Source organism: Bactrocera oleae, chromosome 3 (genome assembly GCF_042242935.1).
Source record: "Bactrocera oleae isolate idBacOlea1 chromosome 3, idBacOlea1, whole genome shotgun sequence".
Classification (NCBI taxonomy): Eukaryota; Metazoa; Arthropoda; class Insecta; order Diptera; family Tephritidae; genus Bactrocera; species Bactrocera oleae.
In genome coordinates this window covers 10,607,544-10,621,669 of record NC_091537.1, presented here as the reverse complement: position 1 = coordinate 10,621,669, position 14,126 = coordinate 10,607,544, and the positions used below count along the sequence as shown (strand labels likewise).

Here is a 14,126-nt window from a genome sequence, read left to right as displayed (position 1 = left end):
CAAGTGAAACATTGCGTAACTCCATTAATTTAATAATGTTTTAAATAATTGAAATTAAACTACACAAGTTATTTTCATTACTTATTTGATTTCTCCCGTAATTAGGTTTAATTGCAACGACAGCATTAAATCATCAACTCATTTATAATTTATGTACACTTAAAATTTTTTGTAAAAGGCCATTAACATATCATAGCAGCAATTATTGAAATGTGCTTTACGTTTACATTCATACCATAGTTATGATTTATTTAATATCTTTATTTATTATACCTACTCTTGCAACATGTTGCTAAAGAGTTTAATAGTTTTGTTCACTTAACGGTTGTTTGTATCACCTAAAACCAACAGAGATAGATATAGAGTTCTATATATGTATATAAATGATCAGGATGACGCGAAAATACGTTAATACCAAAAGAAAGCAAAAATTAGCATGCATAACTATATCTTTATATACATATGTGGTGGTTTTACCGGCTTCAAACTGGCGAGGCGGTGGCGTATACGTAACCTATGAATGCTTTAATGCTTTCATCTGCATTAGTGCTAGTTAAAGCATTCTATAGTCTTAAAACATTCATAATGCAAAATATTTATTTTACTTTATTCTTCTTCTTCATCGATATAAATGCATATGCATGAGTACAGTTACACACTTCTAAATCAACAATGCACATATTGAATGTGTAGCTGCTTAAAGGGAGTTTACATGGCAAATATCTACAGTATGTTGTACATATTTACACACAATTTTACTGGGTTAAGGAGCTCACTGGCGCCATTCCTAATACATTTGTGTAAAACTTTAGTTGTTTTGGTATTTTTAACTTTGGTTGCTTGCGTTGTTTATGCGCATTGCTCATATTCATTTCGCGTTTGCTATTCCACTAACTGTTTGTTTTTCTTGCTTTTAATTTTATATTTCTCGTGTTTTTACTTCTTTCATCTTTAATTTATGTTGTCACTTTTGTTTATATGCCATGCGTATATGCTCAGCAGTGGCTTTTGCTTTTTTCAACACTAAAATGGTAAGTTTATTGTTGGCATAATATTGCTTTGTGTACATATTTATATATATGATGTGTGTACATATGCATATAACTATATACATATATATGTATGTATGTACTTTTATGTGTAAATATAAATCACTCATGCATGCAGGGAATTCCAAGGAATTCGCTTACTCACCAATACCACAACTAGCACAAAAACGTTGCCATATACATACCATAGATGCATATGTACAATTAGTAAATATGAGTATTCAGTTACCTTGCTAGCAGTCATTATTTCACTTTTTCTGTTGCTGCCACACACATAGAGGTTTTGGTTGCCTTCAAGCTTTTGCGGTTTGGTTGTTATTTGGTTTTCCTTATTTGCCTTTTGCTGTGGGGGAAATGTTTGTGATTGTTTTTATTGCAAATGCTGATGCTAAAAACATATATTTACATATTCGTATACATTTTTATAAATATATTCACGTATATTTGTATGTGTATATGTGTACTTTTGTTTCTACACGGTTCAATAACCATTAGTGCTGTATTTGTATTAGTTTTTGGCGACCAACATCAACATTTTTCCGCTTGTGTTTGTTGCCGTTTTGTGCTACAATTCAAACTATGATGAATTGTTCTATTCGAACATGTTTGTTTACATTTTATAAATAACTATTTTATCGTTCCACTGTAAAACGTTGATCAAATATCTGTAATGTAAATATTCTGTAAATTGTTTTGTTATAAATGACTGTAGAAATCGCGAAACCGTTCTACGGGGAGCATCTTATATATTGCTAAGCAAAAGAGCTCACTAGAGCTCTAGAGACTTTGGACTCAAGTCTTATTACGGCTAAATTTATTACAAATCTTTCGAAAAAAAACATTTTTTGAGAATCCTTCAATGAAGATGCATTTGTTTGAAAAGAAACTTTCGGTAAAAAACCAAAAACCAAAGGTTGCCACATATTTGAAATTTTTAAATACATAAAATATAAATCAAACTGAAGAGCTTTCAGAAACAAGATTAAAAAGAGATTTCAGTGAAAAATATTTTTGAGGCATGTTGCCATCTGTTTAAATTTTTTAATAAAATTAAAATTTTAAGCTAAATTAGTTAGCATAATATGAGAACCAAATTAGAGAAACAAGGCTAAAAAGAAATTTCAGTGAAAATATTGTTTAAGGCGGGTTGCCATCTGTTTCATTTTTTTTTAATTAAATGAAAATGTTGAGGTGGTTATCACAATATGAGAACCAAGCAAGAGAAATAACGTAAAAAAGAAATTTCATAGAAAATATTTTTTGAGGTGGGTTGCCACCTGTTTAAACTTTTCAATCAAAGTAATAAAGGTTATCACAATACGAGAACCATAGCAGAGAGATTTTTGAAGACCTGCAGATATAATTTTGAAAAAGAAGGGTTGCCATTTATTTAAATTTGTTATTAAACTTAAATGTTAGCTAAACGGGTTTAATTAAATGAAAGATATTTCTAAAAAATGTTGCTTCACCAAATGATAAATTATAATCAATAAAGCAATATTATTAACAAATTGAAAGTATTTGAGAAATATTTGATGAACCATGGCACTGTTTCCTATAAGACCAGCATTTTTATGTTTAAACAATATATTTTAATAGACCCCTCTTTATTGCTTTGAATGTTTACGACACACTCAGGGGCGATTCACTGCTATGCAAACACTTTTATTTTATTTTTTATTTTAATCAATCGTTCAGTGAGTATACCATATCAATAAATTCTGAGCATAAAATTTCGATAGAACAACTCATGCCCACATGCATGCATCACATGTTCATCATACGCCATGGTGTACCATTTTTATACTCTCGCAACCTGTTGCTACAGAGTATAATAGTTTTGTTCACCTAACGGTTGTTTGTATCACCTAAAACTAATCGAGTTAGATATAGGGTTATGTATATATAAATGATCAGGATGAAGAGACGAGTTGAAATCCGGGTGACTGTCTGTCCGTCCGTCCGTCTGTCCGTCCGTCCGTGCAAGCTCTAACTTGAGTAAAAATTGAGATATCTTTATGAAACTTGGTAGACATGTTTCATGGGCGTAATCGGACCACTGCCACGCCCACAAAACGCCATTAATCAAAAACAAATAACTTGCCATAACTAAGCTCCGCAATAAGATACAAGACTGTTATTTGGTACACAGGATCACATTAGGGAGGGGCATCTGCAGTTAAAACTTTTTTTTTTAAAGTGGGCGTGGTCCCGCCTCTAATAGGTTTAATGTGCATATCTCCTAAACCGCTTATGCTATAATAACAAAATTCACTAGAAGAAAATGTTTTTAGCACTTCTATTGACGGTGTGAAAATAGTTGAAATCGGGTGGCAACTCCGCCCACTCCCCATATAACGGTACTGTTAAAAACTACTAAAAGCGCGATAAATCAAGCACTAAACACGCCAGGGACATTAAACTTTATCTCTGAGATGGTATAAATTGGCTTTATAGGAACCGCGTTCAAAATTAGACAGTGGGCGTGGCACAGCCCACTTTTAGGTGAAAACCCATATCTTGAGATCTGCTCAACCGATTTCAACCAAATTCGGTGCATAACGTTCTTCTCATGTTTCTATGTCATAGTGCGAAAATGGGCGAAATCGGACTACAACCACGCTTACTTCCCATGTAACACCATTTTCAATTCCATCTGATTCTTTCACTTTCCACTATGCAAATCAGGTAACAATGATTATATCGGGGTAAAACTTTGCGTGAATAATGCAATTAAAGTATGCCACCTTGCGGCCAAAAATTGTCTAAATCGAACCAAAACTGTTCAAGCCTCTAAGTACTAAATATGTGGGCCCCAGTGCCTATAGTTGATTTTCTACCGAAAATATCAGTCAATCCACAAAGAAATCTCAAACGAGTATACCATTTGACTTTGCGAGAGTATAAAATGTTCGGTTACATCCGAACTTAGCCCTTCCTTACTTGTTTTATTTATGTACACTCACATAAGCGTATAATTCTCATGTATTCATTAGTAAACGCCTTTTCATGAATTTCAAGAATCAGCCACACTTTAATGCATCCATTAGCTTCAAATAGTGAGTCATTGATTCTATGGCACGCATTTCAGAGCGCACACGTGCCAGACGTTCTCACAGTGTATTGAGCTTGTATTGAATGCAAACAAAAAGCTTTAAGTTTAACAATGAAAAGGTAATTTCTATTGAATAGTCTACAATCATACGAGTGCGTTAACGAATTTCGTCGAAAGAGATCTGCACACGTATATAAGACCAATACCCATGTGTGAAGTATTCCATTATATATACAGATATATACCGTATATTCTATAATAAAAATTTGTATGCATATACGCCCACCTTAATTCGCACACAAAATTCTGTTTTGTTTTGTTGCTTTCGCACAAATACTAGTAAATATAACAAATCTGTTTGTACACAAATCCGGTTGGCGCGCTTGCCACTTATTTGCGTAAATTCAAAATTTTCTTCTACTCGCAGCCAAACTTATCAAAGTTGGTTGTGGCATTGTATGTATGGCAGTGTCAGAATGTAGTCTCGTGTTAAATTCACATTAAACTTTTGGGGCTTCCAGATGGCAGCCATTTGATATGCACGAGCCACACAGACGGTAGGCACCCACGAGCGCAGTTATGTTGGTGAAATTGAATAAGAAGCTATTTTTAGCAAAATATTTTCGGTGAATATTAATGTGATATGCTCGTACTTATATACATATGTGTGTGTGGACATATACATATTTATATAAATATAATATTTATATATAACCATGCAACATTTTTACACAAATTGGTATATCAGCATTATAAAGTTAAACAACTTAGCTTTAAAGGTATATATTATATTATAAGGCTAAACATTGAGGATTTCCGAATATATTTTTCTGGCCTAGCGCCATTATTGATGAATCATTTCCGTTTTATATGTCGCATAATTTTTTAATAAAGCGTTTTTTTACTGTTCACAAGCGGTGTTGGTTATAGAAATGTTTGATAATATTCAAAGCATTTAGAGGCAATTCAAAAGGAAGAGGTTTGCGAAAATAATAGTACTTACTTATGGTTAAGGTTAAACACGAAAATAGATAAATGTAAGCCAGAAAGTGTGTATTTTTTGGAAATCTCTCATAATTTCAATTATGAACGTCCTCTCTCACTTGCTCTCAATTTCAGCTTCGTATCTCAATTACTCTCCCGTGCTGCTTCTCTCTCTTCCGTCACTTTTTCAAAAGACATCTTGAGTTTATCTAAACAGTTTCTATCAGAGGTGTTACACTTAGTGGAACTCGAACTAGTTGGAGTTTATTCAATTTCGCTTCTTGTTTATAAAAAAGCAATAAAAATTATTATTGTCTTCGTATATTAGTTAAAAGTTTTTACAACTACAATTCTTTGTTTGCTTGCAGTTCTTTGATTTCTCCGACATCGCCGAAGATGCTGCACGCCAATTCACTGAATTTATTACGAATAAATTTGGCACCTCAGGCCCACCAACGGAGCAGGCCATCACAGCGGAATTGCGTGAAGAGCTGCGACGTCGTGCCAACGGCATTGCCAGTTATGCACTAAATGAGGATGAGAATCTGTTGGCGTTTGCAATTGCAGCGCCGAGCATACAAACGGTTGTGGTCAAGTTCAAGGACGATGTAACGGTGAGTGTTGATACTTTTTGAAAATTATATATCTCTTCAGGTTTTTATTTCGGCTTTTATTTCTGTGACAGATACCACCGGAGCAGATACACAATAAAGCTATTCTTGGTTCCTATTGGCGTGAATTGGGTGTGGCGTGGAACAGCACCGAGAGCACACAGGAGTGGGGTGCACCATTCCGGGATTGCAATGTGTTGAAAGGACGTTGGCTGTGGCCGTTTCGCATTACATTTAGTGAAAATAAAATAAAGTAAGTTACTAAGCAGTGCATTAAACGAATATCTGCAATGTTGGCAGCAAGTTGTTGTCTGATATGTCTGACTATAAGTCATCATTGCTAAAAACAAAAAAAAAAAAAAAATCATTCTAATTGACCTAACAGTTACCATTGGTATTTGATTATTAAAAACTACATAAATATTATTAAGCTCTGAACATACCCGTAAACATTTATTGAATTCGATTTTGTTACGTCTAATATAAAAATCTACGCACTTTTCAGAATTGGTGCGGTCGCCTTTATCGCTGCTGATGAGGACGTCTGTAATGATGGGCTGGAGGAAGTTTTCGGACGAAAGCATGGGTAAGCTCATGTTTTATGTATTGCTTCTATGATTTTCTCAGTGTAAATTTAACCCGCAGAACCAAAAATCAAAATAATTCTCCATATTTTATTAATTATCAATGCTTTTTTTTATTATTTTAAATTATTATTTTTATTATTTTAAATTAATTATTTTTATTTCTTCCGTATTTCTACAGCTGCGATCGCAACACCACATTTTGTTTACTTACCGAGAATAAACCCTCGGCGACACGCGATGTCTATACCTGCATCTGTCGTGAATCCTTCTATTTGCCCAACTCAACGCTACAGGGTTTTCGTGGTGATATCGTGGAGGCATCCGAGGGTTATGGCAATTATTCATGCATACCCTGTCCCGATGGCTGTACAACTTGTGATCAGCATGGCGTCTGTTTGTTGGGTGAACCACCCGAGGTTGTGTCAATGGAGAGCTTATTAAATGTATCTGTGGGCTCGGTATTGGGCGCATGCATACTTTGTTGTATTGTATTGAGTGTAATTGTTTTCCGGCAGCGAAAGTGTAAGGTGAGCATGAAATTTGATATTTTGTTATTTTAGCACAGTAATATTTCGAAAATATATTTGTATAATTTTTAGTTAGTTTATCGGGTTTCTTGGTAGAAATCTCACTAACATACTTGTAATCTAACATATTCATTTGTTTCAATATTACTGAAAAATCAATATATAATCTTCATATTCATAATTTTCAATATTTTCAGTCTATTGCCTCAGGCATGTGGACCGTGCTGGAAACAATTTTATTAGGAATTATATTACTTTATGCATCGGTAAGTAAAAAGTAAAAAAGCCTAACCAAATTTAAATTTTCTTTGTTATATACTTTTTCTCAATGAGTTAAGGGTTTTATTAGTCTAAAGCTTATTTATGCACTCAAATAGTGTTAGAAAAAATATAAAAATACTAGATATATGTTTTTTCTGACAAGTCTATTATAAAGTCTTATAATTATACCAAATACAACTCTTTCATACCTCACTATCGCTCCTTTTCTCTCTTCCACCCTCAAGGTTGCCGTCCATTTCTTTCCCGCCACTACCGAACGCTGTCTGCTTGAACCATGGCTGCGCGAACTTGGCTTCATCACCTGCTACGGTGCCATCATATTGAAACTGTATCGCCATCTTGTCGATTTTCGTACACGCAAAGCACATCGTTGGGTATTGCGCGACATTGATTTGCTGAAATATTTGGGCACCATGGTATTTGCGGTCACCTGTTATATGGCCGCCTTCACTGCCGCCGCACTAGATCTGATCGATGTGTCACAATTGGGTACATTGCGTGAGCAGCGCACAAACACTTGCCTGCCACTCAAGTGGGAATATGTGACACAGGTCAGCGAAGTGTTGATACTCTGCTTTGGACTGCATTTAGCTTTCGCCAGTCGCAATGCCAACACGCAATTTAGAGTGAGTAGCATGAAAACACCGCTATTAAGCTCTGTTATTTATATGCAAATTTTATGCTTGCAGGAAAGGCAGTTCCTCGTTGCGACACTGATCATCGAATTCCTAGTGTCGACCACATTCTATGTTTTGCGTTTCTTCTATTTGCCCGAAATGAGTCCGAGCGCTATATTTTTAGCGCTTTTCCTGCGCTCACAATTGACCAACAACATGGCGTTGGGTTTGATATTTGTGCCAAAATTGTGGTATCAGCATAAGCAGGTGAGTCGTCAAGCTGAAGTTGAAGAAATTGGTCATAATGATGACGTTGATGTTGACGAAGAGGAAGAAGATGAAGCAGAGATCGTTTGTTAAGTTCTATATCATATTTTTTTATTATTATTATTATTGATTTAAGTTGAAATTATCTATTAATTATCGAAAGTATTTAAATTTTTCGAAAGCGAGTCATATTATAGATATCAAAGTTAGTGAAGTTTCGTTGCAGTTGCAGAGTTTCGAGATTAAGTATTTTTAAAAGTTTGATAGTTAGAATTGATAATTCAATATTTTTAATTTAAATAACTAATACCTCTAATTAACGTGTTAATTTAGCACTTTATATTTTTTAAGAGACATTTGACACGCCTTTTAGGAAGTGTTCTCTTCCACACATTATATTAAATCAATTACAAAAAAAATAATTTAAACAAAATAGCTATCGAGGTGTATATTTGGCAGTATAATTGATGTAAAACATTGAAAATGCAAAATATAAGCTCACCCAGAAAAATAAAAATGTTTTCCATATATTTCTAAAAGTTTAATGTTTTTGTACTCATACTTCGTAGTCGCCTTTTATGCTTCCATTTTTTCTAAAAGCCATAGCATTTTTCTGAAAAATATTTCCCAAAAGCATAAAAAAACATTGATAATAGGAATTTTAAACATTAAAAGCAAAAAATTTACAAATATGTCGAAACTTTTATTAAAGCTCTTTCTTTAGCAAATCAGCAAACTTTTTGTGAAAGCTTTAGACTGCTTTGCTTCCATTCATTTTAATAAACTAGCATTAAATTCAATATATTGACCATTTTAAAAGGCTTTTTGTGAAAGCTTTAGACTGCTTTGCTTCAATTAATTTTAAAAAACTAGCATTAAATTCAATAATATTGTCCATTCTAATAAATAATCTTAAAAAAGAAATTGTTTTAAAATTTTTTAATGGGAGAATATTTGTATTATTATATTCATTGAAAACTCACAATTTTAAACCATTTTGGTTCCCTTTGAAGTTCGAAAAATTTTATTTATAGGGCATTAAGATTTTTTACAGTGTGTTATAATAGTTTAATATTCGGCACATAATTTCTTTTTATATTCTCTGTAAATTAAACATCACAGTGTATACATTACATACAGTTTATAAAAAGTAAATGTCAAGCTAATGTGTCAAAGGAAACTGTTTTTAATTTTTAATGCTTTGTATTTAAAAAAAACATTAATTTCCCTTGTTTTCCAATTAAAAAATTAATTAATTATTAATTAACTATAAAAAATACTAATAAAACTAACTGTATATATTAACAAACAATTTTAATTATACATGCTAATAATTGATAAGTTATATATTTATAAATAAAAACCAAATAATAAAGTCGAGCTATGAAGTTGCTGCAAGTGTTCTGCGTGCGTTTGTTTTCATAATTTGTTTGTGTTAATTGCAATTTTGTTGATATTGAATTACATTTTTTTTAATTTTCTACTTAGCCTCAAACTTTTAATTGCTAGCACTAACCTAGAAATTGCATGCAGTAGTCGAAAGTTACTACTTTTAATGCATAGCACTATATCTACAACTGCATTTGCATGTGGTTATTAAAGACATTAATTATAGGAGAGGTAATCACAATGTTTTATATTTTATATAGTTTTTAAACTTAACTTAGAACAAACATTTGTAACATTTTTTTTAATATTATTTTTTTCAAGTAATAAACCTTATGCATTATTATAAAAGTCAAAATACTTTCTAGCATAAAATTACTCTTCGATTATATCGCATAGAAATAATCGATGGAAATATTATTTTCAGAATTATATTTTCCACAAACATAAAAACATGTAAAAACAATAAATTAAGTTTTTCACATTTTTCAACCACAACAACACTATTTGTATTTTATGAATGTTCTATTTATGCGACTGTGGCTGTACAATATATTATATATACATATACAATAGAAACTATTTGACAGCACTTTTGAATGCTTTTCTGCTCGCTATATAGAATGTTTTCAACATATTTTGCTCTCAAATAATAATTTAAACCTTGTTATTTTAATTATTATGACAAAAATCGGTTTCCTATCGTGAAAATTCATAAAAATTATAAATCTTAATCGTATTGCCCTAACAAGTGCCTTAACTAAATTCGCATACCAAAATCTGACAGCAGGAACATTAGCTCATAGATACTCGTATGTATATATTTATGCTAATTAGTTATTTAGAAATAATTATGTATTCCGATAACAAAAATAGCCTTGAGCCCATTCTCTCTCTCTATCTCCGAAACTTTTCCTTATCTCATTAAGAATAAAGATTTATGTGTACAAGTATATTAGTTTACTATCTCTTTTCAAGATAGGTTGGCTATATTTTATATTAATTTTATTTAAATATTATTTTATAAATTTATTTTTAATTTTACATATTTATTGTTTTTACTTTTTACTTCAATATGATATCTATAATTTTACATTATATACTCTAACATTAAAAAATATAAATATTTTTGTTTTTATAATACTTTTTTTAAATAATTAATTTTATTATTAATAATTTGTTTTTTTGTAAATAATTTTTTTTATTTATAAATAATTAATTTTTGTTTTTAAAGACGCCCGAATGTCAAGTTTTTATATTATTTTTGTTTTTCTTTTATTTTCCTGTTCCTTAGCGCCAACGTCACAACAATGTACAATAAAAATAACGCACCAACAACAACACACACACATCTAAGTTAAGCTCATTCAAAGCAAATTTAACCTAACACGTTCCCATAACAATAAAAAAAAATTAAAATTAAAAAAGTTGAAAACTAGTACAAACAGTTTGCACAAACACAGATGTAACATAAATATATTATATGACACAACACAATAGCACCAACAAATTACTATTTTTTTAAATTTTTTTTTCATTGATAAAATATTATTTTTCAATTTTTTTTTAATTTTTTATGAGTTTTTTCTTTAATTTTTTTCGTTCTCCATGCAATTCTAATATTTTGTATATTTTTTATAAAATAATCATTATAATTTTCTCTCATCTCTACTTAATTTGTACTAACATACATACAAAATCTTCAATGTATGTATCTATCACTCTTCTGTTGTTGTTGTGTTATTATTTTCGTTACCATTCTTCGTGTGTTTTGGCAGTGTTTGTTGCAAATTCATAGCTTGCAGGTCCCCTTGCCCATGAATCTATCAATACGTTTACCTGTGGATGCTTTCAAGGTCAATGATCCACAACGTCTGGGCGGTGGTTATGCTGGTCTATGTTTGGGTGATCCCGATATTGGTGAATTAACCATTGCCGAAATGAGCCCAGAGGATATACGTGCTGAACTTAAAAGGTAAGCTGAACCAAAACAGAAAAAAATTATTGAATATACAGTTGCATATTGGAGGCGTTCAGAGCAAAGTCATTAAAATGTTCGGATTTTATATTCTACAAATAAAAAAAATCCATTTTTTATAAGAATAGAATTTAAAAAATTAAATATTGTAAATAAATTATCTTTTTTTTAAGCAACAACCACCATTTTAGTAAAACACACTTAATTTGTCAATGCCTCCAATATACATAAATATCCCTAATTTAATATGAGGAAAAAAATAATAGCTATGTATGTAAATTTTTTGCAGACTGTATACACAACTTGAAATTTTAAAGAATAAAACCTTACGTCAAGACAATCCGCATATAAGTAAACGACGTGGCGGACGGAAAGCTGGACATCGTCGTTTCTCGTTACAAGTAAGTTTTACAAAGAATAACAGAACCACTAGTCTGAAATCACACACCATGCATAACATAAAAGAGAAAACTTGTTGAACGCGAAATTATAAAAATATATATACAGTCAAACCTGTGTAAGAGAGAACTAGGTAAGCGAAGACATTTCTCATTAAGTCAGAATAATTCTCACGTCCCGAACTTTGACCACTCAAAAACCTCTATGAGTGCGAATCAAAAACCTTTATAAGTGACAGTCGTTTTTCTTCTCACTCTGACCTCTATAACTGAGAGCCTCGTTTGTATTTACCTCTATAAGCGACAACTTTCCTAGTTGTGACTCATTCTTATTTTTCAGGTATCAGGAATTTTGTTGCTTTCTTGTAATTCAAAGAAATTATATTTAACTATATTAGCTTATTTGTCATGCTCACTGCAGTTCATAAATATCATTTGCAACAAACAGTACAGCTCTTACAACAACTTATAATGTCTAAACGAAAAATCCACGTGTTGTCGTTTTAGTGAGAAACCTCTATAAGCGAGAAAAAAATGATGGTCCCTTGAACTCTCTCTTAACCAGGTTTGACTGTACATATAAATATACCGTTATTTTTAACTATAAATACTAATTGTTTGAAAATGCGTCATCAGTAAAATCCAATTATATACAATACAATATTATAAATTTGAAGTTTCTGAGCCCAAAATCAGTGTATATGTATAATCTGTACAATGATTTGTGTATATATTATATAAGTATATATATATAACAGCAATTAGCGCTGAGAAATTATGATTTTTAAAATAACTTGTGTTTCGTACACTTATATAAAAAAGTCTAGAAGTAAAAATAAACCCATACTTGCTTTTTCGAAATCTTAGAATTTAAGCAAACGCTTAGCTCAGTTCCAATTTAGTGTTAATTCAGTTGGATGTTATACATAATTTCATGCGTTACATCATAACCTACAATAACATATTAAATTTTGTTTGTTTATACAATAAGTTGTCATATCTGAAAATATAGTCTATGATATATATAATATATATATATATATAATATAATAATACATATATGTATAATACATAGTTAGCTTATAAATGAAACTTCATCAATACCCATTTTTGTAATTATTTTGTAAACAATTCATTATTAATTGTAAACATTCATTATTAATTTATCGTAAATGTTTTCGTTACTAATTTCGTTACCATGTAGAAAAAAGGAAGCAAAGATAAGGTAAGAACCGAACTAAACACATCAAACAAAATCTCTCCTTCTTGTGTAGATAACAAATTTGAATAAAATCCCGCAATATTCCCATACTTTAATTAACTTCTTGGTCTGAAATCGTATTGTCCCACATCAAACCCACCTTACTTTCCTGATCTTCTCTTAAATGTGTGAATATAATTGTAAATCTGTTCGGTGTGCCCTAGTACTCTGTATATAACTATAACTGGTGTGTAATCCAAAAATCCTTCTATAAAAATGTGTGCTGTGAGTTAGTGTGTGTTGAAGACTGTACTAGGAGGTATAGAAACGTGTTTTCTTTTATATGATATAACACAAACTTTTAACCCTCGCACCCTGTAAGTAAAAGTGGAAAAATTCCTTAAAATTCTTAACGATCTCAAAAGCTTTCAAGACGCATATTTGGAATACTATGTTGAAATCCATTGCTGTAGCAACAGGTTTGTGTCATAGCGTGATAGAAGCTGTCGAAATATAAAAAAAGACCGCTCGGGAACTTTTAAACTAATATATATGCATATACACAGACAAAAAAATTTGGATTCTGGTAGCTGTGGAAGCATAAAACATTGCCCAATAGAGAACGTTGATTATCTGACAATCTTTAAATAAGGACCGTCGGTCCATGCTGAACTAGAAACGTTCCTAACCGTTCCCACGACAGTCGGTTCTATATGACCGGAACGGAGCCGGATTTTTATTCGGCTAAGCACTGCCAACTCGGCAGAATTCTGTTGTTACTACAACAACAACAGGAGCGTTCCTTACCCCTGTATCAAATATAGTTACGTTGTTGTTATTTAAGATGCTGACAAGGCTTTAATATTATTGTCTTCTGTGAATGTAAAATATTCAGCAGAAAAGAGTCATCAATTCGCTTTTTAATTGGTATCTGATTATAAGAAACGTCCTCTTAAAGATATAAAAATAAAATGTGTTCTCTTTTAAAGACAAATAGAGAGAAACCTATGCTGCATTAGATTTTTAGGTTATGTCAGACTTCGTAAAGCCAATCATGTGTTTTAAAGCGCAAAGTTTAAAACTGCGATGGAGTCAACGGATTTTAAAAAGCGTTAACAAAAATTCTATATCTTTGAATTTATAGAGTCTTCTTATAGCAAGAGTATATACAATAGTTACCACAT

General features: G+C 31.6%; 1 protein-coding gene across 5 annotated transcripts in view; it reads left to right on the top strand.

Moving 5' to 3' along the window:
• The window catches only part of smog (G-protein coupled receptor 158 smog), a 100,994-nt gene that overhangs the window by 86,062 nt on the left and 806 nt on the right, over positions 1 to 14,126 (top strand). For 2 of the 5 annotated variants that reach the window (XM_036370272.2, XM_036370271.2), the window contains exons 4-13: positions 5,457 to 5,702; positions 5,774 to 5,952; positions 6,205 to 6,285; positions 6,465 to 6,813; positions 7,011 to 7,079; positions 7,320 to 7,721; positions 7,785 to 7,979; positions 11,171 to 11,340; positions 11,633 to 11,744; positions 12,946 to 12,966. In XM_036370272.2, the coding sequence (XP_036226165.2) occupies positions 5,457 to 5,702; positions 5,774 to 5,952; positions 6,205 to 6,285; positions 6,465 to 6,813; positions 7,011 to 7,079; positions 7,320 to 7,721; positions 7,785 to 7,979; positions 11,171 to 11,340; positions 11,633 to 11,744; positions 12,946 to 12,966 (1,824 nt within the window). Of the gene's footprint in view, positions 1 to 5,456; positions 5,703 to 5,773; positions 5,953 to 6,204; positions 6,286 to 6,464; positions 6,814 to 7,010; positions 7,080 to 7,319; positions 7,722 to 7,784; positions 7,980 to 10,659; positions 10,976 to 11,170; positions 11,341 to 11,632; positions 11,745 to 12,945; positions 12,967 to 14,126 lie in introns of those variants that run through there. The other 3 variants (XM_036370275.2, XM_036370274.2, XM_070107449.1) reach the window with 3 other exon arrangements.